This window comes from Nothoprocta perdicaria, unplaced genomic scaffold (genome assembly GCF_003342845.1).
Source record: "Nothoprocta perdicaria isolate Ctin4 unplaced genomic scaffold, notPer1 scaffold_1, whole genome shotgun sequence".
NCBI classification, from domain to species: domain Eukaryota; kingdom Metazoa; phylum Chordata; class Aves; order Tinamiformes; family Tinamidae; genus Nothoprocta; species Nothoprocta perdicaria.
In genome coordinates this window covers 15,430,682-15,453,201 of record NW_020454093.1, presented here as the reverse complement: position 1 = coordinate 15,453,201, position 22,520 = coordinate 15,430,682, and the positions used below count along the sequence as shown (strand labels likewise).

Sequence of the window (22,520 nt, the reverse complement as noted above, 5' to 3'; positions counted from 1 at the left end):
CGCGGGGGGCGCTGGGAGTTGTAGTGCGGCCTGCGGCGGCCGCCCCGCCCTCCGCCCGCACGACGGGGCGCGCGGAGCCGCCTCCCCCGGGAGGCCGCGCGGCCTGAGGCGCGCGCATGCGCGGGATGTGCAAGGCTGCTCGGGAAGGGTAGTTCTGGCGGGCGCGCCCCGGGCCTGGCGCAGGCCGCCATGCGTCGCGCCCGGCACCGTTCTCGCCCTTACACACAAACACGTAGACGGGGCCGCTTACCCAACGTCCTGAAATACGTTCACCTCATCTATGTGCGTCACCGGCGCGCTTAAACTAACGAAGACTCATAAAACGCTTCCGGCTACATTCCAAAGGCATATGGATTAATTCAAAAGTGATTTCAGAAGTYGCTGTGTTTCAGCAAGGCCTTTTGCAAATAAGTCACAACTATTCAAAAACATCCCTACTTGGGATCGCGTGCAAGTCTTGTGGAAAATTCCAAGGCACCAGCAGCCTTCTTGGGCAGTAAAGCTTCAACAGAGGCTGCTTTTTACAGTGCACACAGCGAAAGGGAGCCCATTTCTCCCTGAACCCGTGTGCTTGCCGATACGGATAATGCACAGTTCTCCACACGCCAAATGCCCCCCGCCATCTCACTGAACATAACATAAACAGCGTTGCCTTTCTGGTCAAAATACTTCTTCTATTAAAAAAAATAAATACTAAGAAAAAAGACATTCCACTGCAGCTGCTTTGAAAGATAAAATAGAGGCCTAATCCTCAAGCTAAACCCAAGAGCACTTCCATGGAGGTCTGTGGACACATCTTTTGCAGAAGATCATACAGGGGGGTGACCTGTGTCACTATATCCTCAGTGGGTGCTAGGACACCTAGGTGAGACATTTATCCCTCCTTGTTTTGATTAAAAATGTTCATACTTGCATCTCTGAATCAAGCAAGGGACAAGYGAGGGCTTTCTTATTCTCAATACAGATTTATGTCTTATTTTTTATAATTTCCCAGCACAAGTCAATTCTAGGAGTCCTAGTTCAAATATTCCATTATTTCATTCTATATTTTATGACCTTCGTCCTGCATATACCTGTGCATATACCTGTGTCCTGTTTAACAGCCTGATACAGCAGTAATTTCAGATTTTCAACTGTTCCAAATGAATTTTGTATATTGAATCTCCAGTGTATATATCACTTCAAAGAGATTATAACATAACACTTTAAATGAAGTAATGAAGTCATATTTATCAAGGATAGGACAAAAGATTTAAGATTCTTCCTGAGAGAAAAGGAGTGGGGGAAAAAAGCAAAACATTATTGTAGATAAAGTGTTATCCTTCAGCTGCTCCCTAGTAAGAACATGATGCTTCTTGGTGAACCATTATGTAACATCTATTTATGTTACTACTAGCTTGCAGGATCAGGTTCATAGCGTATACTTAAAAAACCTCAGCGGGTTATAAAACAAGATTGCATCTCTGTATGACACGTGTATCAGATTAGCCACAAAATGAAACAGCAATAAGTCCAGATGGGATCCTCTAGGGTATTTTGAACTTTTTTTTTTTTTTTTTTTTTTTTTTTTTTTATCCCTAACTGGATTGAAAATGAATGGAGTAATAAACTGCAAAGCATATGAGAGAAGAGTTAGGCAAGAAAAGGATTTACTAAAGCGTTCATTTCATGCAGGAAAGAAAAAAAAACCTCCATTAATGTCCCTGTTAAAATTACAGAAGAATAGCTACGAATGTCCARAATGAAAGCATATAGCAGAACACAAAACTTCAGTCTGTGATTAAATAGTGAAGCTACTCCATTTCTCTGAAGCTCATTAAGTCTAAAAATATATCATGGGGAAAATAAAAAGAAGACAAGCCAGCATTCAAAAACAACCCCAAATCTTTGACCTTCATTTCATCCATATGAAAGGACATCTCCAACATATAGTTGAAARAAATCAACATTTAACATGCAGTCATGTAAGATTCTTTAGGGGCAACCTTGCAGATGATTTAAACACTGATTCTCAGCTGGGCTTTTTGTGACCACCAGAGGGCAGGGCAGATACAGCAGAAGATTAAATCTTTCCTACGCAATCAGGACAGAGCATCCTAACAATCTGCTCATCTTTTCCTCAAAGAGTCATTCAGTACTTAGCACTCTCTCTGTAAACACACTAGATTCAAGGAGTTCTTTTATATCCACATAAGGACTCCAGTGCCATCTTCCTACTTTCCATCCTTTCCTACTTCCATCTTTCAACAACAGAGTTTGAAAGTTGAAATGGTGATCGTATCAACATATATTTTAATAAAATGATTTATTAAATCATATAGGAAATTAGCAGTGTTTATAGTACCAAAGCGCAGCGTAAAAGCTAACAACAGCCTGATATTGAAGTATAACACAAAATTATATAACTGATAATGCAAACTCCAAATATGCGTCACACACAGAGAAAACAAACCGGGTACGGTACAGAAACAAAAATATATCCTAGTAATATCCTTTACTCTTTCATTCCTGAAACTGTAGTAATGAGCATCTTTTTTAAACTTTCCCTTCCTTATCCTTTTTTTTTTCCCCCTGACCTTCTATATTATTGCCATTCCAAATGCTARAAGTACTTAAAAGAGCTGCCCTTTCTCCCCCTCCCCAAAAGTTYCATACCAGCTACGCTATTTCTAAGCAGAGGAGTCAAAAATTACAGAGCTAATTATTGCTATGTGAACAGAAGCACAAGCTGCCATTTTTCAGTGTTCTTGTTCAAATCCACATGCTAAAATTTCTCTCTGAAGAAAAGGCATCAACGTCTTTCTCAGCCAAAGACATTTGTGATATGAAATGAGGTAATCAGGCAGTAACTAGAAGAATTTAAGTCCTTTTAAGGCAGCTACTGAAGGAAAGTGTCTGAGCAGGGAATAAACCCATTACAGAAATCTATTTTAAGAGCTCAGAAAGTGAACTATACCCCTTGGGTAGATAGATGACTCACTTAGAAAGTAACAGGAGAAATCTACCTTGAAAAAAAAAAAAAAAAAAACCTCTACTTTTCTAAAGCCAGCATCTTTTCCTGGTATATTTCACATCTTTTTAAATGAAATAACATATAGTAATGGTAGTTTACAGAAAAACTCAAATAGTCATTGAACTTAACTACTAAAATAATTCTCAAAGAAACGCATCTTTACATAAAAAAGATACTATTAAGTCTCAGTCACAACAAATCCTCCCTTCCTCCAGCTGACCTGATATTTGGGAATTTGGCTGTAAAAATAAACTTGGTGCTTGCTTTTGAGGAAATGCTGCAGGTGGGAGAGGTTAACTCATTAAGGTCTAGCAGAAGTTTTTTCTTTTAGTCATTTGAACTTATTTCTAGGCTGAAAAACTTGGGATGAAAATACAGAAGTAACTGTTGAATTATATGTAATGACTTTAACAAATCAGCATTCTTTATTTACCACGTGTTCACCTGTAAGAAAGCAAAGCAGAAGGGGATTCTGGAGAATATTCTGAATATTTCTTTTCTAGTATAAGAGTTAGTAAAGGCCTTAAAATAGCTATATCAGGGTCTGAGATTTTTTTTTCCTAATATCTCATCATACAGAGACCATCTTTTGCTGATTTTTTCCTTTATTGTTGGTGTTATTGTGRTATTATATGTATGCAATATTATAAGATCACCCATTCATTTTCCACAACTATATATCTTCACATTAGATATTAGCTTAGTAGTGATATTTACATGCATGTGATTGATAATGCTCTAATTCTGTTTAAACAAACATAATCTTATTTTACAAGGATTCAGAGTATGGTAGCAGTTGTATATTTTGGTTTTGCTTTTTACTTCCCTTTTGTAAGATACATAAATACATAACAGCAAGATCAAACAAACAATAGGTAAGCCTCAGCTAAAAGAGGATACTGCTGATRGTTGGTATTCCTGCTTTCCTACCACTAAATTAGAGGAAAAAAATAAATAAAATAGGAGCAGGGGAGATGGACAGATTGCCTGAACTCACAGTGGACAACACAGGTCTTGGGGGTCTCTTTCCAAAGACCTCTTCCTCTGCTTCCCTTCATGGTTATGGAAAATACCTTTTCAAAAGGTATTTAAACAACTTCAAGTCGTTAATGCTCGTTTCAGAGATCACCTGCACTTGAAACATGAGGATATATATCCTGCTGGCCCAGGTCAATCAGCAGCCATCTTCAGGATTTAGGAAAGCTGGAAGTTTATGTTTTAATTCTGTCCCCAAGAGGTGGCTGTTCCTGAAGTGCAGAAGCTGATCACCACTACCCTGCTGCTGTCTCCATCAGCAACAGAGCTACCTGGCAGCCGAGACCGGGCCTGGGCCACTTCCTACTTCCAATGAGTTTGTTCCCAGCGACTTTGTTTGTGAAGAGCTCCCGTTGCTGGTGGCAAAAGCGTAGTTGTAGTGGCCACAGCAATGATGAGAGCACTCAGTAAATGGATGAAGGGCTTCAGGGGCCCCTCTGAGGCCATCCTGCCTTGCTTACAGCACAACTGGGGGACTCACTGCTGCACACGATGGCCGGCTTTTAGCTCTGTGTTAACATACAGCACCTATAATGCTCTTCTAATGTGCTTAACTCACATCACCTATGGAAACAGGCTCCAGCTGGGCAATGTGAGGAGGCACTGCATGAAACCACTGGTGCTTCTCGTGGCCTGCAAAGGCAGCTCAAAGTCCTCTTTCTTTCCCATTCCACAGAGATTGAAGCAAGGGATACCTTTTAGTTTTATTTATTTTTCCCCTCCTAGCAAGTGTAATTTTGGTTTATGCCAAGAGCCATCACATCCTTGTCGAAAGGAGCCTACTGATGTTCTCTTACCTACAACGGGGGGACACCCCGAGCAGGGTGCTATAAATGCTGTATTTTGGTGCCTACACACTACAGCGATGGGCAGGACCCTTAGAGAGCAGGGTTAACGGTGCTCAGATTATAAATTTATATACATATTTCTCTCAAGTTCGGTGGTTTTGGGAACTTCGACGCTGCCTCGGGGCGGCAGAGCGGCTGCGGGCCCAGGGGAAGGCAACGCCTGACGAAAGGGGAAGCGGCGCCTTCCTCAAGAGCGGCGCGGGCGGCTGCGGTCGCCCATGCGGAGCGGCGCGGCGGGGCGAGGAGACGCGTCCGGCCGCGCTCCCCCCGCAATCACATCGAGGAACCGCTGCGGCTTGGGGGGGGGGGGGAAGAAAAAAGGTTTTTTTTTTTAAGGCTACTGTTGTTATTTTTAAACGATTCCTGTGAGGCGCCAGGACTCCCCCGCGCGGGGAGCCCCCGTGCCCCGCGGGACGGAGGCGGCGACAACCCCACAAAACCCCGAGTAACAAAGGGCCGCGTCCCCTTTAAGCGCCTCCCCCGGCCCCCGCCCCTCCCACGTGGTGCAGGGCAAGGGCGGCGATGCCGCCGCGCGTCACTTCCGCTCTGCTCGTGCTGCAGAGGAGCCGCGCGCCGAGCAGGACGTGAGTGCCGGGGTCCTCCGCGCGCCCCCCGCCCCGGCCTCCGCCATCTTAGCCCCCGTGCCCCTGCCCCCGGGCCGCCCCCCGCGCCGCCGCCGGGACCCTGCTGCGAGCCCCGCTCTTTCTTCGAGTGCCCGCCGCGGGTGGGAGCGCTGCCCCGCCGTGCGAGGGGCCCGGGGCGGGAGGAGGAGCCGCGGCCGAGGCGAAGCTGCCATGTTGGGAGGGGGGCGCGAAGAAAGAGGGCTCGAGGGAGGGAGAAAATGGCGGCGGGGACTCCCCTGCCGCCGGTCCCCCCGCGCTGGGGTCTCCCCTGCCTGGAGGCGACCCCCAGCCCAGTCTTTGTAGCTATCTCTTCTCCATGCCGGCAACCCGCTGCCCTCCCGCTGCCACCCTGCGCCGGGGGGAACGAGGCGTCCTTGTCTGCACCCCCACTCTCCTCTCAGGCCCTCGCCCTTTCCCCCTGGGGGGCAAAGCGAGCCAAGGAGAAGAGAGGAAAGGGGAGGAAAATGGCGCCGGGGATCCGCCTCCCTGGTGTTCGCAGCCCGTCCGAGCCGGCCCTTCTCCTCTCCTTCGTCCTCTGCCTGCCCTCATTACGCCCTCGCAGTCCCCGCTTCTTCCCTGGCTGCTCTCGAGGTCTCCCGCCGTCTCTCCATTCTGCCCTTCCCGCCCCCACTCTCCTCCATGTTCCCTTCTCCCACCCCGAGGCTGCCCCCTGCTCTGTTTCCTGCCCCCCGCCYCCATCTCATGGCATCGCTGGGCTTCCTTTTGTGGTCTTCTGTTCTGGATCCCCTCTGCTTCCATCCTGCAGCATGGCCTGCATCTCCTGCTCCTGCCCTATTTCATTTTCCATGCTGTGACTTTTCTCAGTGTGCTGAAAGCTTTTATGCCAGGACCTGTCCCAGTTTAGTACTGCACCATTATGTCAACCRAGTATTTTTTCTGCATGATATTCCTTTTAGTTTTTGTCTCTTGATGTGTCCCTCTTTACACCTTTCATTGCCTTGCCTAACTGGAGTGTGTTTTACAACAAACYGTTCCTCTTTGCAGCGCTCATTTTTAGAACAAATGACCTATTTGTTTATCCCAATGAGTTTCTAGTAGTAGACAAGATGTTCAACTGCTCTATCTAACCACATGTTTGCATAGTAGAGCAATGTAGAGGCACACCTGGCAGCATGCATTCAAGGAAAGTTGAATATCTACTTGTTTAGCAAATGAATACTCYAGTGTCTAATGTGTAAAGCTGCATTAGAAAAAGTAACTGCAATGCTGTAGTTCATTGTAATCTAAGGCTTTTTTTTTATTTCAGAATTTTGTGTTACTAGTAGTAACTTCTAGTTCATGTAGGATGATTATATAGCAGCTACTTGTAAATCCAAATAAGTAAAATATCAAAAAAGATACAGCTAATAGTGTAGCCCACAATGATTTGAACTCAGTAATTGAGTGAATAAGCTTACAAATTTATTGAGAAATAAAGTTCATTAGTACCAGGCTGAGCTGTACTTTTTCCCAATACTTTCTAGCATCCTAGAGTCCTTAAAGTCTTTCTAAAACAGTTCAAAGATCAAAACTCTGTGTTTAAGGTAGTGCAAAGATATTAAAAAAGGACATGTGGTATCACATCCATAACATGTATTAATGCTTGTATGAAAATGCAAAGCTGAGTCTTTTTAAGGAATTTGAGTAAGAGTGTTTTCCAGCCATTATGAGATGTATTTCTTCTATAATATTCTAATATTAACTGTCTTTTTYCTCCATAGAATGCCTAAGTCAAAGGAACTTGTGTCTTCAAGCTCATCTGCTAGTGACTCAGATAGTGAAGTTGACAAAAAGGTGAACATTACATGTAGTTCATTRCTACTCTACTAGCTGTTTTTTTCTTTTCTTCCAGGCTTGGGGAAAGAAAGTAGATGTATGTTATGTCACAAAATCCACTGAATATGATTTATCAGACTTAACATTAGGGAGGTGGTAGATAAGATACTATTTGCGGTGCAGTGAACTTACCCTTTCCCCCTCCCTTAAGTTTGTGTTTTGACTTCAGGATTTTCTGTGTGGTAATACATAACCCCAAACTTTTTAGAATTCTTGACTTCTTTGTGGCAAGAGATGGAATGATTCTGTATAAACTGCCCCTGGTGGTGAGAATTCAGACTAATTTTGAGGTTGCCCCTTTTTGGTTTCTGGATAACTTGCCAATGTCAAACAAACAAACAAAAAATTTGACCTACCCTGTCAAAGGCCTCTTGCTTATCTTATTTACATGTTCTTTTTCTCTGTTTCAATTTCTTTTGTTTACTGTAATACCATCTGCTAGTTTCCCACTTCCAAGCCAACCAGAATGTCTTTTAAGTTGATTAATTTTAGCGTTTACTGATGACTGTTTTTAAACAAATAAATTGAGTGTTCCTAATTATTTTTAATAGTTATTTACTTTGTGGTTTTGTAGATGTGCTAATCATGAACAACAAAAAAAACCCATTTTGTGTTATATACAAAAAAGAAACCTACTGTTTCTCAGAAGTACTCTGTGGTAGTGCAGTCATCAGATCTTTTATGACATGTGAAGAGGCTCAGTTTGCACGTTTACTGAACTGGTTGAAATGTGATTTAGTTGCACCTATCAAATTACGGTTTATGACAAATCATAATACTTAAAAAGCAGTCAAGTGAAGGTTTTGTTGGCAGATGTATTCCCCGAGTTATAGTGAAACAGTCTTCTTCAGTGGGCAGTATTTTTTTTTTTTTTAATGCTAACTTATGTTTGTTGCAGCTGCACCACCAAATATGTCTCTGGTAAAGGCAGCTAATGTTTCATATCTGTTTATCATTAGTGTTTGAGGAAACAACGTGATTACTAGAAAACCACTAGTAGAAACAGTAACTTCGAGACATCTGTAAAAGAAGTAATCTGATTTCCAGATGATACCATCTGTGCCATTTAAGAACTTTTGTTTATCATGTTATGGTCAGAGATTGGACTGTAATACAAAGAAACTCCTCTGATGGATCCTTTCTTCACTATCTTGTCTACTTTTTTTTTTTCTAGAGGAGTTGTTAGCTGTCCTGTAATGTTTGGTGTACTTGAAAGGTGGCTAAAATTTTCATCAGACTCATTTTTTTTAGTAAAAATAAATAAAAGAATAAAAAAAATCGACAGCATTATGCAAAAAGGGAAGGTTTTTGAAATAATGCTTTGACTCTTAASGAGAGCTAAATTTGGTCAAAAATGCAAAACAGGCAAACTTCAGTGGGAACAATTAGGCTAAAAAAATTAGTTGTTTTCCAAACTCTAATGTAAATGAACAGTATTAGAGGCCTGCCTTGAGGAAGGTGACGGTGTGTATTACATGATAGTAAACCTCTAACTTAAACTTATTTGCGGCWAACAGAATGAATTGTGGTTTATTTTGTTTTATTCTTCCTCCAAGGCAAAGCGGAAAAAGCAAGCAGCTCCAGAAAAGCCTGTAAAGAAACAAAAGACTGGTGAAAGTTCAAAAGGTGCAGCTTCTTCTAAGCAAAGCAGTAACAGAGACGAGAATATGTTTCAGGTAAAACTGTTCTTTTAGAGCTTACTTGAGGTAGCGTGTTACATCCTATTCTTTATAAATCTTTCAGAGGCAGTTGGTATATCTTGATAGCGTGGTGTTTAGTCTCTTGAAGCTTTGGCCAGAGAGGATTACAGGGCTCGCATGTAGATGAGATGCTCAGAAAAAGCAATGTCAGGTTTCAGCAAAGTAAAAGAATCTGAGTTGCAGCAATTGATCTAGCCTCATCTTCACTCATGTAACTTCTTGGTTAGACATTTTGTTTCTAAATACGATACTGATGTATTAAAGAATTAAGTATTGTACCACTGCTGTATTAAGTATTAAATCAGGACAATCTCTACAGGCAAATATAGTTTTAATTAGGCCTCTTGGAAGAAATGCTTGCAGAAATCAAAGTATGGACTTCGCAATTCCTATTTAACTAGGTCAAGGGCAACTCTGCTGTTGTCYTATAAAACATTATCTTGGATTAAGTTTTGCTTGTTTTATGAAGCAGACTTTTTTCTCTGAGAAGGTTGTAGTTTTTAAGCCATCCTTATGTAAGACAAAGAATGGAAGTGTGTATTTCAGTAGCACGATAACGTCTGTGAATTCAGCTTATTGTAGTTCTTGGGACTAGCTGAGGCCACAGCAGTATGTGCTGAGGACTGTGAGGACATGCTGCTCAATTATCAGTTACATCAGGAGTAGTGTTTGGGTGTGTGGGTCAAGAACTATTAGATGTTTGCATCTTGCTGCCTCAAAAGGGCAGGAATAGGAAAGGAACTTAAATTCTTAGTATCTTTGGTTTGTGGAAGGGTATGTGAAAGATGCCTAATCAGTATTACAGCCATACTGTAKTGCAAAATAAATGCTTCAGGGCTGTAGCTGTGGAGATAAATGTGGCAAAAGTTCTTTGAAAAGGGCCTGCTTGGGTGATGTAGTAATACAGGCAATTTGATTTTGGTCTATCAGTGTTCATTTCCCTCCTGATGTCTGCTTTGGAGGGGGGAGCTTCCGTTGAAGACACTGGTTGTTAATGTCTGGAATCCCTTTTCAAGGGAAGGATGCAATAAATTTTGATCTAGCTGCAGCATGCTTGGAAATGTTCAGGGAAAAAGGACTATTTCAGAACTGTAACTGCAGTTCACTTAAAAACTACATGTAGCTTTGTGCTRTGTTATTAATATGTTCCAAAAATCCAGCCTTGATGAAAAGTTAAGATTGTCCTGCTCACTTGTAATGTATTTCAAACTTTGACATAAGATAGTCTCTAAGAACAGTCAATAGACTCCTGTTTAGTCTGATAGGCAAATTCTTCCGGTGTTGAATATAATACAGAAAGTTTTGAGTATCATCTTGACTTCAGCTATTGATGCTCCCTAGTCTACCCTTCAGTTACTCAACAGCAGATTTTTTTAAAATTTGATTATTCTCTTATGTGAAACACTAAGCAATTTTTCATACTCCAGCATGTTACTGTTCAGTAGCATTCAGACATGAGGATGCTCTCCTTCCCTTCAGCAAAGCATGCTGAAAGCTCTAGTTGTGTGTTATTTTTTCCAGTTACAGTTTGTTTTTCTGGGACAATTTATAGCAGCTTCATATTACAGTTAAGTAATACTAGAAAATTGCTTATTTCTGCTTCTGCAGGTAGTAAAATGATCTGTGATATGGAAGTGACTGCTGTACAGATGTGATGTGAATTGAAATCAGGCTTTATATAAAACATTCATAGCTGGTCAGCAGTTCTGACTTCATTATGTGCAACACAGGAAGCAAATTATAAAAAAACTGCTAGTGGCTTAATATGCTGTATTTTCAGGTTTTGTTCTCAAAATTTGTAGATACCCTTAATGGAGAACCCTTCCTGATGTAGTGCTCAAGATTTAAGGTTTATTATTTGTGTCTGAAACTAATGGTGTAATACTATTTCTGGAACTAAATGTAAGGAATAGAGTGAAAATAAGTAATTCAGAATAGGATGCCACATATCTATGCATCTTGGCTAGCCTAGCACAGTTTGAAATTTGATAGTAGGATTAAGATGTAACTGGGGAAGAGGGTGGAAAATAAACCTTGCTCCCATTTGTTAGGTATTACTTGAGGTCCTGGACAAGTATATCTCCTGTGAAAGGATTTAGCATTAGTGTATTAGATTCCTATGTATGGCTTCAAGCCAACATAAGCTCTGCATCGTGTACTTTGGTTAGTTTGACAAACCGTCATCTACCTGTGCCTGATTTGAACAAAGTTTATTAATGATGCCTGGGTACAACATTAATGACTGTTCAGAGAGGAGCTATGTGATATGATTGAGCCTTTGAAAGTTTTTTTTTTGCCTTTCTTTATGGAAGAAAATGATGCCCACTTTTTCGAAAAAATAAGTTCCATTTGCTGTTTGACTTGTGAGAAACTATTTAAGTCTTGCAGCATAATGTGCCTAAGTATCTATCATAGTTGCTGGAAGTGGACAAGCGTATGGGTCTGTGGCACTCAAGTACTGACTGTGAAATGATGAATAGTGCTGACCTGGTGACCGCATTAGTTTCAGAATTAACATGCTTAACCAAATTGATGTAACGCTTGTTTCAACTGTTCACAGGACTTTCTATTCTAGGAGTTTATACTAGCTTAAGTGTTCCTTCAAACTATACGTGTTGTTATCAACTAAGAATAAGCTGCTTTTTTTTGTTTCTACTTCCACAGAGTGTATAGAATTTAAGGCAAACTAGAAATAGGAGGGAAAATTCTGAAGAGGATGCTTGCTTAAACTCACACAGGAAGTCAAATGCATAGCTGTGAAAGGAACCTAGACACAGTTCAGTGAGTTTTATTCTAAGAAGTAGAAACCTGGAAATAATGTTTGTAATGTCCTGTAACTTACTAATTCAGTAGAATAGTGTGCCTTCAAACTGAAGAACTGTGCTATTTAATAAAAATGTGTTAACTTGGCTATGAAGACTGTACAGCAGTAGCTACACTGTTTTAAGTAAAGACATATAACCCTTGGAACACTTCTGTCATTATGGTGTTGCAAAGGTGGCTTACATCAATGAAGATATTCTAGGAACGTCAGCTGCTGTGTGAGGAAAAAGAATGGTTTAGGAAGATTCAGTGCCAAATTTAGAGGCAACTGAACTTTAAGAAACATTGACATAGATCTTTGGTTGTCTTCTAGCCATAGATGTTAATTACAACTAAGAGCCTTAAAATTAGAACTAAGAGCCTTAAAACTGTTTGGCTTAGAGTGCAACTGAACATGTTATATTTAATGTGAGCATTCAGCTCTGATATAGAGGTATAAAGCTAGTCTTTATTTCAGAATTTTCGTATGGAAATAGTTCTAGTTAAGTAAATGTACTGATATAATGTACTGTATGATAAGTAAATAATGTGTTCTATATTCTTAACCCTTGTGTTGCTGTAGTTAAGGTAGGTAGTCTCATTCTTAATGTTCAAGTCCTGAACTGTTTGTGACTGTATTTGCATAGCTAATGTACGTTGTATTTCTTAGAACAAGTATGGAATTCTTTTCTAGATCCCATGGATCAAATGTTCCGGAGGAAYGTATCCCTGGAAATTTTTTTGGGGAGAAACAAAAATCACTGAAGTATAATGCTACAAAAATACAACTGCTTATGCAGGTCATTTAGAATATTCTTTACCAACGATGCTGACAGATTTGGGCATGGTAGTTAAATCTGAAAGAGCTCAGCTACTGTGACCTCATAGCTTATTTTGGGATGTTATGTTTGAAGAACTGTGAAAGTAAATCAAAATAGTCTTAGAAGTAGTAACCTTTTCCTGCTTCCAGGCATATTTAAAATAGAAAAGCATTAATTCAGCCTGATCCACCTAAAAAAATTACTTTAAGCAAACAAAGCATGCTGTTCATTCTGTGAAATAATAGCTTACTAAAACATCTGCATGACTTTAGTTGGAGAGTTTTTCATCATTTCTGTGTAGACTTAATGCTAGTAAAATGTTTGTTCTTCTGTTAAATTATATGAAAGTAGAGGATACATGCATACATTAAACCATTTGAAATCTAAATATGTATATTTCAGGAAGAATTGWTCTCTATTAAAATTGATTTCTTAAGAATATCCTTTTTTCAGAGACGGTATATACAGTGCATAGCTTTACTTAAATGTCTGTGTTTTCATGATTTAATTCACATTAGACTTTCAATTAGTGTGGATTCATTTGATACGAAATTTAAGAACAGGTTCAGTAAGCCTAAAAATGCATTGCCTAGTTATCCCCCTCACCCCCACCAAAAAAAGTGTGTGGTAGGGAGGGCTTGCTAAGCCCGTAGTCCAGGTAAACTCTTGTGCTACAGAAATTAGGAAGTTCAGAAATGTGTTTTAACCAAGACAATATCATTGTATGCTACATGCTGGTAACCTTAAAAGACCATATATATTTGAACATCTACCGCAGCAAGATACTCTTGCATCCACTGTGTCAACAAATATGAGGACTCCTGGGCAAACATGGGACAGCTGATGTCTTCCTTTCACTTTCACAAGTATTTACTAGGCTGGGTGATGGTGTGGAGGGGAATTTCACAAGTATGTTACTCACTTGGACAAGTGTTTATAGGGGAACTCCAGAGACTGTACTTTTCATATGCGAGTATCTAGTTTGATTTCTGTAGATACGGAGTGGGCTGGAGCAGTGATTTGGAAATAAAGCCGTTACTGCTTTCCCTCTGTTTACCCCTGCCAATAGCAAAACATTTTAGAGATTAAATTTTATTCCAGAGAACAGTAAATTAGTACCTATTTATAAGAAACTAGCTTGTTAGGCACAGAATTACTTTCATTCTAGGCCAGCCATTTTTCTAGGAAAGGATGTTGAATTCTGAACAGTTTTTAAATCCTTCACCCATTTGTGTTGTCATTTCTTATTAGCCTACAAACTACTCTGGATTAGGCTCTTGAACTAGTTGTTTCTCTGGTGTCTAAAATAAGCTACAGCCTGCAGTGTCACATGTCCAAGTATAGTACTGTTTGGAAAAGTGAATACTGTACTATGTAAAATACCTAATAGATCTTTACATATGTTTTGACAGATCGGCAAAATGAGGTATGTCAGTGTTCGTGACTTTAAAGGGAAAGTCTTAATTGATATTAGAGAATATTGGATGGATCAAGAAGGTGAAATGAAGCCTGGCAGAAAAGGTATTTTTTGCTTCGTGTTGTTTTATAATGAAGTTTTGTGTGTGGTTTACTGGAGAATCCAGTGTATCACTCTTGCACTTCATAACTGAATTATTAGAGTGTTATCTTCATTTTTTTTCAATGAATCTTGCCTACAGTTTATCAAAAGCAAAACAATTTCRTTAGCCTGAGGCTGTTTTCCAGTTGCCTGCCTTACTGATTGTTTTCTAAATTAATGTTGGTTTAGGGAAATCCATGGTTTGTGGAAAACGAAGCATCAGATATAAACAAATTGATTATGGATAATGCAGACATAGCCATTCCTTTCCTGCAATGAATTTAGCACTTATGTACTTCAAGTTTAAAGATTAATTTCTTAGGGTTAAGAAATAAAGAAATGTTAATTTCTTTGAAGCAACTGCATTCATCAATTTCTGTCCAACTTCAGATTAAAATAATTAAAACATCTAATCATGTGACTAACTTTGAAAAAAAAAAGTTTTAGGGCTTTATTTGAGGCAGAAATAGCTTACGTGTTTGAGGTTTAATACTGTAAACCAATCTATAAGACAGCTTACGCAGTTGTACCCTTAACAGTTTTATTGCATGCTTTTAATGGCATGCCTTCATGATTCCTCACTTGCAAGGTGAGGCTAATAGTTACTGYGGTAGTGCAAATATTAATACCGTGTTACTTTTGTTAGAAAGGTTAGATTTTAGATTTTCTTTATATACCACCACAGAAAAAGGTAAGTGTGGAACACTTTATTCTGGAGTTTGGACACATTTAGTATTAAATCAGCGTAAGTTTTGTTATATCTCCTGGTATATTCAGCAACAACACAATTAAGAACAACGTGGGTAGTAGATGCTTAGAAAACCAGAAGTATTTTCAAAATTAAATCATCGTATATATAGCATCTACAGATACTGTATAGGAAAACTTCTTGTCCTGCATGTGTTGCTGCTATTGGCTCTCTTCTGATCTCAACCATTCTGTAATTTTGTTTCCCCCAAAAAATTACTCTTTGAAGGACTTAATTGCTGTGTTTTGAGGTGATGATCAAAACTACGTGGAGTTTCTTGACTGGGAAACAACCTTAAGACTTGGTGCGTGGGTGAAATGATAGTAAAGTGTAGATGTGACTAAAGATCAATTGAAATTTTTGCTGACTGACAAGAATGTCTTGCCCTAACTAATCGACAGATCAGTAGTAGACTGTGGTCAAAAGCTGCATGATGTAGATGAAGGTATTTATCTGGCAGAAGAGTTTGAATTTTATCATGATAAAATGAAAATCTGATACAGCATGTGAATCAAATGTTCTGTTGATGCACATGTGAGCTACTTGGAAAGAAAATACTGGTTTGGATTGGAGCTTGAGGAATTAGGAATTTGGAACTAAGGAGAAGAGCCATGAGGATGTTTGAGATTTGTGATGAATCTGATTTGGGAAGTAATGCTGGACCATAGGATTCTTCAGCACAGGCCTAACATCACTGCTAGGTGAAGATGACTGTGGGATTAGTTTAGTGACTGAGGGACAGCTGGGAAAAGATCCTGAGGGATTTTGTTGGAAGACTTCCCTGTAATAAGATTAGGAAGCAGAAATTTTTTATGTGAGTGTGGGTCATGTTGAGTGTTAATAGAGGCCTGATGATGTGTATTTTTGGCAAGGGATTAAGCTGTGTGAGGACACTAGGGAAATATCTTCCATTCCTGTGGTCTTGTACTCCTAAGAGACTGAGAATTGGTATTATAGTCTAGGACAGAATTGATGTGCCAGAATTCATCTGTACCTTTGTGTCTTTTGTTGCTTTCTAAGCTCAAGCTTTCCCTGAGCCAGTGGGAAGCGGCAGCTGTTGTATTACAAGGAACCAAAATCCAATCAAAGTTGGAGTGAATACATTAGATGACTTCTGTTGTCTTTGACAAAATTAGAAATAGCCTTTACTGTTAAAATCTAGAGGAAAACAGATGTGCCTTTAGGAAGAAAGGGGAACTGAATATTTTAAGCACTTGGCCTGTTTTTTATGTCAGTCCAAAAGACCCACTAGTTTTGAGGCATGCAGATAAAGTAAATGGTGCTGTGCCGTGAAAGCTCGTCTGCCCTGACTTCAGTAGAAGTCGTACATCTGGGAAAACAAGCAAGGTGTTTGCTGCTGAAATTAGCTGAAAACAAGCAAAGTGTTTGCTGCTGAAATTAGCTGAAACGGATCCATGATGTGACTAAAATGACTGGACAGTCAGGGTGATAACTCTTTTTGGAAATGGTAGGCGAATTGGGGGAAAAAAAACTGTTTGAGTAACATTTATGCAATTTATATTGTATTTGCTGTCTTGAATAAGAGATAAGTGTAAAGAGGAAGGAAGAGCATTCCTTGTCTACCTGAATTTTGCTCAGGGAGGACTAATAAATAAGCATTGAAAAAATTGTTAGTATTTTTAAAGGCACTTTAAAAATATGAAGGCAGGGTCAAGAAATAATTAATAATACTTATAATGTATTTCTGTAGTTCTAGGCTAAGATTTAAGATAGCTAAAGGAAATTAACCACCCTAAATCTAAAAAAAGAAAAACCAAAATGAAAAAAGAACCACACATAGCATCCTAAAACACATATGACTTGTAAGCGACGGAAGTTACTGCAAAGGCTTAGTGCTCTTGGTTATAGCTGATATATTCTTGGGGCATGTTTTAATAAGTTAAGGATTCCATTCCATAAATGGAAGGCAGTTTACAAGAGGATACTTTAACATCAAGACTATGAAAGAAAAACACGGGAGAAGACTTTATATGATTAGCATAACAGCAATTATTTGGGGAGATTAGCCTAATATATGAAAACGACACTGTAACTGTAATTCTTTCTCAGCATTCTAGATGGCTGTTTGACTCGATTTCCAGGCCTGTACACTGAATGTCACTGGAACTTAGGGCCTGTAGTAAAACAGGAGAAAGCAACAAACCAGCTGAAACAAAATAAACTTCCTTGTTGATTTGTGAAGTCTAAGGAGTGGAATAGATCATCTCCAAGACGCTGCTTATAGCATATATTATTTAAAACAGTAAATTAAGAGCAAGAAATGATAACTCCCCACAATTACGGTATTTTGTAAATACATAAAAGCTCAGTCACAAAACAAGCATTAAAGCTAAACTGAATGTTCAAAGTTGGTAATTATGTTACTATGTAATTAAATGAGATAGCTGTTGCGCTTGAAGCAGCTGAAACATTAATAGTTGTGACATTTTTGTGATGGTTTTTGAGCATTAAATCAGTCTTACTATTAAATGTGTAAGATTTTGAACTGTTTTTCTTCTATATTAAGTGTTTTTTTAATGCGTTTCAGGTATTTCTTTAAATCCAGAACAGTGGAACCAGCTGAAGGAACAGATTTCTGATATTGATGATGCAGTAAGAAAACTGTAAAGACAGAGCCATAAAGAAACGTTTATCATTTTAGTTGTTTTAAGCAGTCTTTTTACATTGGCTTTTGTTTTCTAAAATATTGTTTTCAAAGCTATTGTATATTTGGATTGCAAAACAATTTGTAAGATGAATACTTTTTTTATGTGCATTAAAAGTGTATTCTGAGTGAGGCTATTTGTGTATACTTTACTAAAAGGAAAATGTGTTGCTTCCACCTCATGGTGTAAAATAAACAAAACAATAGTATGTAAAGCATAGGTGTTTATGGCCTTTTGTTTGAAGATGCTTGAGAAGGCCACCTGATAATTATAATTTTAGTTTTGGTTTGGTTTAGTTAACCGTTGTATGAATTGGTTTTCTGAGGAGGTTCTTAAAATGTCTCCCTTTTCTTTTTTCTTTTATTTCATGCTCTTTGGTATTTCTCTAGAAGCTGTTTTCTTTAAGGCTTAATGCAAACAGTGAATACCCAGTAAAACATTTTTGTAGATAATTTTAAATACTCTATTTGCTAATTTACCCTATTTATTCAGATGTAAACACTCATGAGCATATAGACTTTTTTGAATTACTTGCATGAAGTATTATGGTAAACAATAACACTTGAACACAAGCCACAGACCATTCCTTCCCGTTTTTTTTATAGCTTGCTTCATTTAGAAAATGCAACCCTTTATTCTTGGACACTAGATTTTAGAAGATGATGGATAAACTTTTGCAGTAATAAATACATACCTCAGAGTAAAACAGAACTTAAAAGCTCCCAATTTGGTGGTTATTTGGGTAACTTTTCCAAGCTTTGCATTCAATTAATTCTTGAACATGTACAGGTTAGCTATTCTATAGGCAAGAACATTTAACCTGCCTTTTTAATGTTTGCATAAACAAAGGTGTTTAAACCAGCTATAACACARTTTAAATAGTTAAACAGGGTTAAAATGGCCAGCTACCACACTCTGCCCTATCATTACTCCCTGCTCAGACCATTTATCTTTGCTTGCTCTGTGTGGCTTACATGTGCATAACTTTATTTTCTCTCTYACACAACATTCAGTGCTCACGGTGGAGCGCTGGTGTGTAGCGGATCATGGTTCTAGCAAACTTCACTTGTGAGTCAGTGAACTGCTCTGGTAAGAAGCTTCTCTTTGATGGAGGCTGCATTAGGTGAAATGCTCTCCCAAATCAAGGGAATTTTGGTAGGCGTTGAGACAAATGAAGAAGGGAAAATACACWGTTTGAGTAGCACTTGGAGAGAGAGGGGAACTCCAGCGCAGAAATTAAAGGTGAAAGATAAGTAGTAGCTGACAATAATTGCAGTGAAGAAACTTGTTAGTAGATGTGAAGAGTTTGTTTTCTGACTTAATTCAATTAATTGAAGGAAGAAAAATCTGCTTCATGAAAAATGACATTTCAAGACCATATAGTGAATGTACAATCTATTGGTTCTACTGTAATTTTCCCATTTGATGTTAAATTTACTGTATTTTTAAAGTTTTGCATAGATATCTGGATTTGCTGTTTGTTAATTTTGGAATACCTGAGTATAATTGTTTATATTGCAGTCATGCATGGAAGTCCTGTTCAGTGTCATACACAGACTGTTCCTGTGATGCAGCGTTTACCATTTAATACAAATATTACATGGTAAGGAAAGGAGACTTRATCAAATTAACAGCCAAACAATTATATTTGTTGGATATCTCCACCTGCTTTAATTTGTCCATTAAGAAATTTCAAATAAAATTTAATTTTGTATGGCTTGGGAATCTGAAGTTCCTAGGACTTATTTGAGAGTGATTAAAATGAGGAGGAGATGTTTTGTGGTAGCAGCTGCATTTTGCACACCTGTTTTTGAGTGACTGACTTGTAGGATATCTGGACCAAATAGAATAAATAGTCTAAAACTTCTGAAATGAATACAAGTGTTTCTTCAGGTCACTATCAACTTGTGTTTGGTCCTTTTATTTCCTATGTGTACATATGAAAAATGATTCCTTTAAATCTGTAATTTTGCCACCAATTTTCACCTATTTTACCTCAGAACTTTCATGTGACTATTTAAAAGTGCATGATTATCATCGAGGGAACGTTGTCCTTGCTTASGTTACTGTGGTAATAGGTCATTGGGTGGCAGTCGTGAATCAGAGTACAATATAATTGTGTTCAGGAAGGTGGGGAGTTAAATTCATTCTTTTGGGGAGAGTAAGTTTTAGTATAGTGATCTGTTGTGGAAACTGATGGTAGAGATGTGCAAAGAAATAAGTATTTGTTAACCAAGAACTATTAGTTCGTCTTAATAGACAAAGGCCTTGCTGAATTTTAGTGGTGATGATGGCTGGAGCTATTTGTCCCATTTGTTTTCCTTGATAATTGATAACATTGGGGGCAATTTGGTTTTACTTAGCTTGTGTGTTTAGAAACAGTTTTTCATCTGCCAGATACATTCCTGCCTGTAATGTTGATAAAATGTCATATATTTTACTTGAACCGGTGTTAATATCTACATGAATGTCAAGAAAAAAGATAACCAAATAAATTAGTTTCCCAATTGAACTTAAAATGGGCCTTAAAAAATGCTGAATTATGAGGGAATTCACTGAACATCAAGTGACTGCCAACTTGCTATAAATTTAACACGTTCAGTGTTGTTTTGATGTAAACAGCTGGTTGTGATTTGTCATACAAGTACTGTCTACGGCTGCATTTTTCTAATTTGAGAAGAAAATTCAGATTTTCTGCATGAAGATTTTCTTAGAAAATACTAGTTAAGATGCGTAAAAAAGTGTCCGTAGAAGAAGACTGCGTATATTAAGAAGTCTGTAAGAAGAGAAAAATGAGAAAAATAACTTTTCCCTTTTTCTGCTGTCATGACTGAAGATAGATGAATTCAATTATTGATATTTATGCGGGGCATATTAGCAGTATGTTTTAGAAGTTAAACAGTATGGAGCGTAGGTTAAAAAAGGCATCTGCCAAAGTCCCATATGTGTGCTAAGTCAAAACGTCACCTACAATGTTGCTCTTCTGTATAGATACCCATATTGAAATTCAACAAATGCAGTGCTCTGATATTTCTGTTAAAGGAGATGCCCCACTTACGTACTACTTATGTGATCTGTTAGCAAAAGAAAATTGGTAATTGTAATTTTGGTAACTCAGATGTCATGTTGTTAACCATGTGGAATGTTGAATGTTTTCTTCTGGTGGCATCTTCTGCAGAGAGGCCACTGGAAATGCAAAACCTCCAACTGTGTAGCTATCTTAATGTTCAAATAAAAATAATGATGTATATCGTGTAAAACCAGTTTGAACACTTGGAAATAAATGTAAACTTCTGTTGGCATAGTGTTATTTTTAATAGAAATGTCTGTGCATTGAGATTGTTGCTAAGTTGTTTATTTCTTGAAAAGCTGCTGTTATTTCTTGGAACTGTTGTAATTTAGATCAAATAAGATTATATTCAAATCCCCAAGTTTGGGGGTGGGATGTGGCGAGGCTGATTATGTAGCCTGGAGGGCTAGAAGCTTTTCTTTGTAGTTATTGTGTAAATGCAGAAGTGGCAGATAACACTACTTCAAACACCAAAAAGCGTGAAAAGTCACCRCTGTTAAAATGCAAGACTAACTTTTCAGTGTGTGGTGGTTTGTTGGTGTCTTTAATCTAGCAAAATAAACAGTAGATTACATGGAGGGGAACGGCTTCTTGTTTGTTTATCATTAGTCGTAGTTAGTGAGGCTTGTTTAGGAAGCATGTTTTTCACATGCTTGCTGTGAAGCAGTCTGTAGCGGGGAAATTATTTATAGCCTTGAGCCATACAGATCTATCTTTAGGTAGGCCTGAGTGGTGTGCCGCTTAAATGGGCATAAAAGTGAAACTAAAGTTTCAAAGTGAAGAAATGTGGTCTAGGTTTGATGAAGGGCGCTTAGATTCACGCATTATATTGTATTAGCTCATATTTACTGTCTTTACCTTGCTGATTAGCTTCAGCTAAAGCTCCAGTGACTGTGTGGAGAAGGAATCTCCAGCTTTTTCTGCTGTGATTTGACCATTTTACCCCCTGCTCTCAACTTAATATTCATATGCCAAGTGTGAAGCCATCTCCTGAAGAACTGAAATGATCCTTGGCCTGCGGATTTTTCCAGAGACCTCAATGCTGCTGTACTGTGAGCAGAGGAGCGTACGAGAGATGCGCGACTTGGGCGGAACTAGCAGGTGAGAAGTTGGTGGTCTCCAAAAGCACGAGTGGTTGCTTGTATGACAACTCATTGAACAGAACTGTTAAGTGATTTTTATAAGATCTGCCTAATTCAGAGTGAAGCATATGTTTTTATTTCCTTTGAGCTTTGAATTGAATGTGTATCCTTTTGATCTTGGGATGGAAAACGAAGGCTCAAGAGCTGAAATTTTGAAAGCATTTTAGTCCTTTGAGTAGGTATCCTAGAAGTGAATAGGTTGCTGTAAAAGTGGAAAAGTTGACAAAAATAATGGGTTATATCCTTGGCAATCTCAACAGGTGCTTGACAACTTAAAGCTAAATAAGAATTATTTTATACTTTGGCAAGCATGCCTCGTAGATCACTGTTGGGTGTCAGTTCCCTTCAGCAGAAGTAATGAGGTGAAAGATGTTGAAGTAAAGAAATAAGGTTGTACATAACATTGTTCCTAATGTTGTTGCATGAAGAATAGCCATCTAAATAGCACTGTCTCATGAATTACAGATTTAAATGTTTAGGCTAATATATGAAAAAAATTCATGCTATCRAAAAATAAAGCTAATTTAAAGATAAGACCTAAGTGTTCTCACCAAAGACTCTCACAGATTGAGGACAATACAAATCATCTGAGATATTAAGAGAACTTGAGAATTAGGTGACCCTAACAAGTAACTTCCTGAAGCAAAAGCTTCCCTGC

At 38.6% G+C, this 22,520-nt stretch overlaps 1 protein-coding gene across 1 annotated transcript; it reads left to right on the top strand.

Moving 5' to 3' along the window:
• Positions 1–5,416: 5,416 nt before the first annotated feature.
• SUB1 (SUB1 homolog, transcriptional regulator) lies at positions 5,417–21,633 on the top strand. Its single transcript, XM_026038118.1, has 5 exons — positions 5,417–5,480; positions 7,241–7,313; positions 8,912–9,031; positions 14,091–14,199; positions 17,533–21,633. The coding sequence occupies exons 1-5, from the start codon at positions 5,419–5,421 to the stop codon at positions 17,610–17,612; spliced, it is 444 nt and encodes a 147-aa protein (XP_025893903.1). The 5' UTR covers positions 5,417–5,418; the 3' UTR covers positions 17,613–21,633.
• Positions 21,634–22,520: the final 887 nt, after the last annotated feature.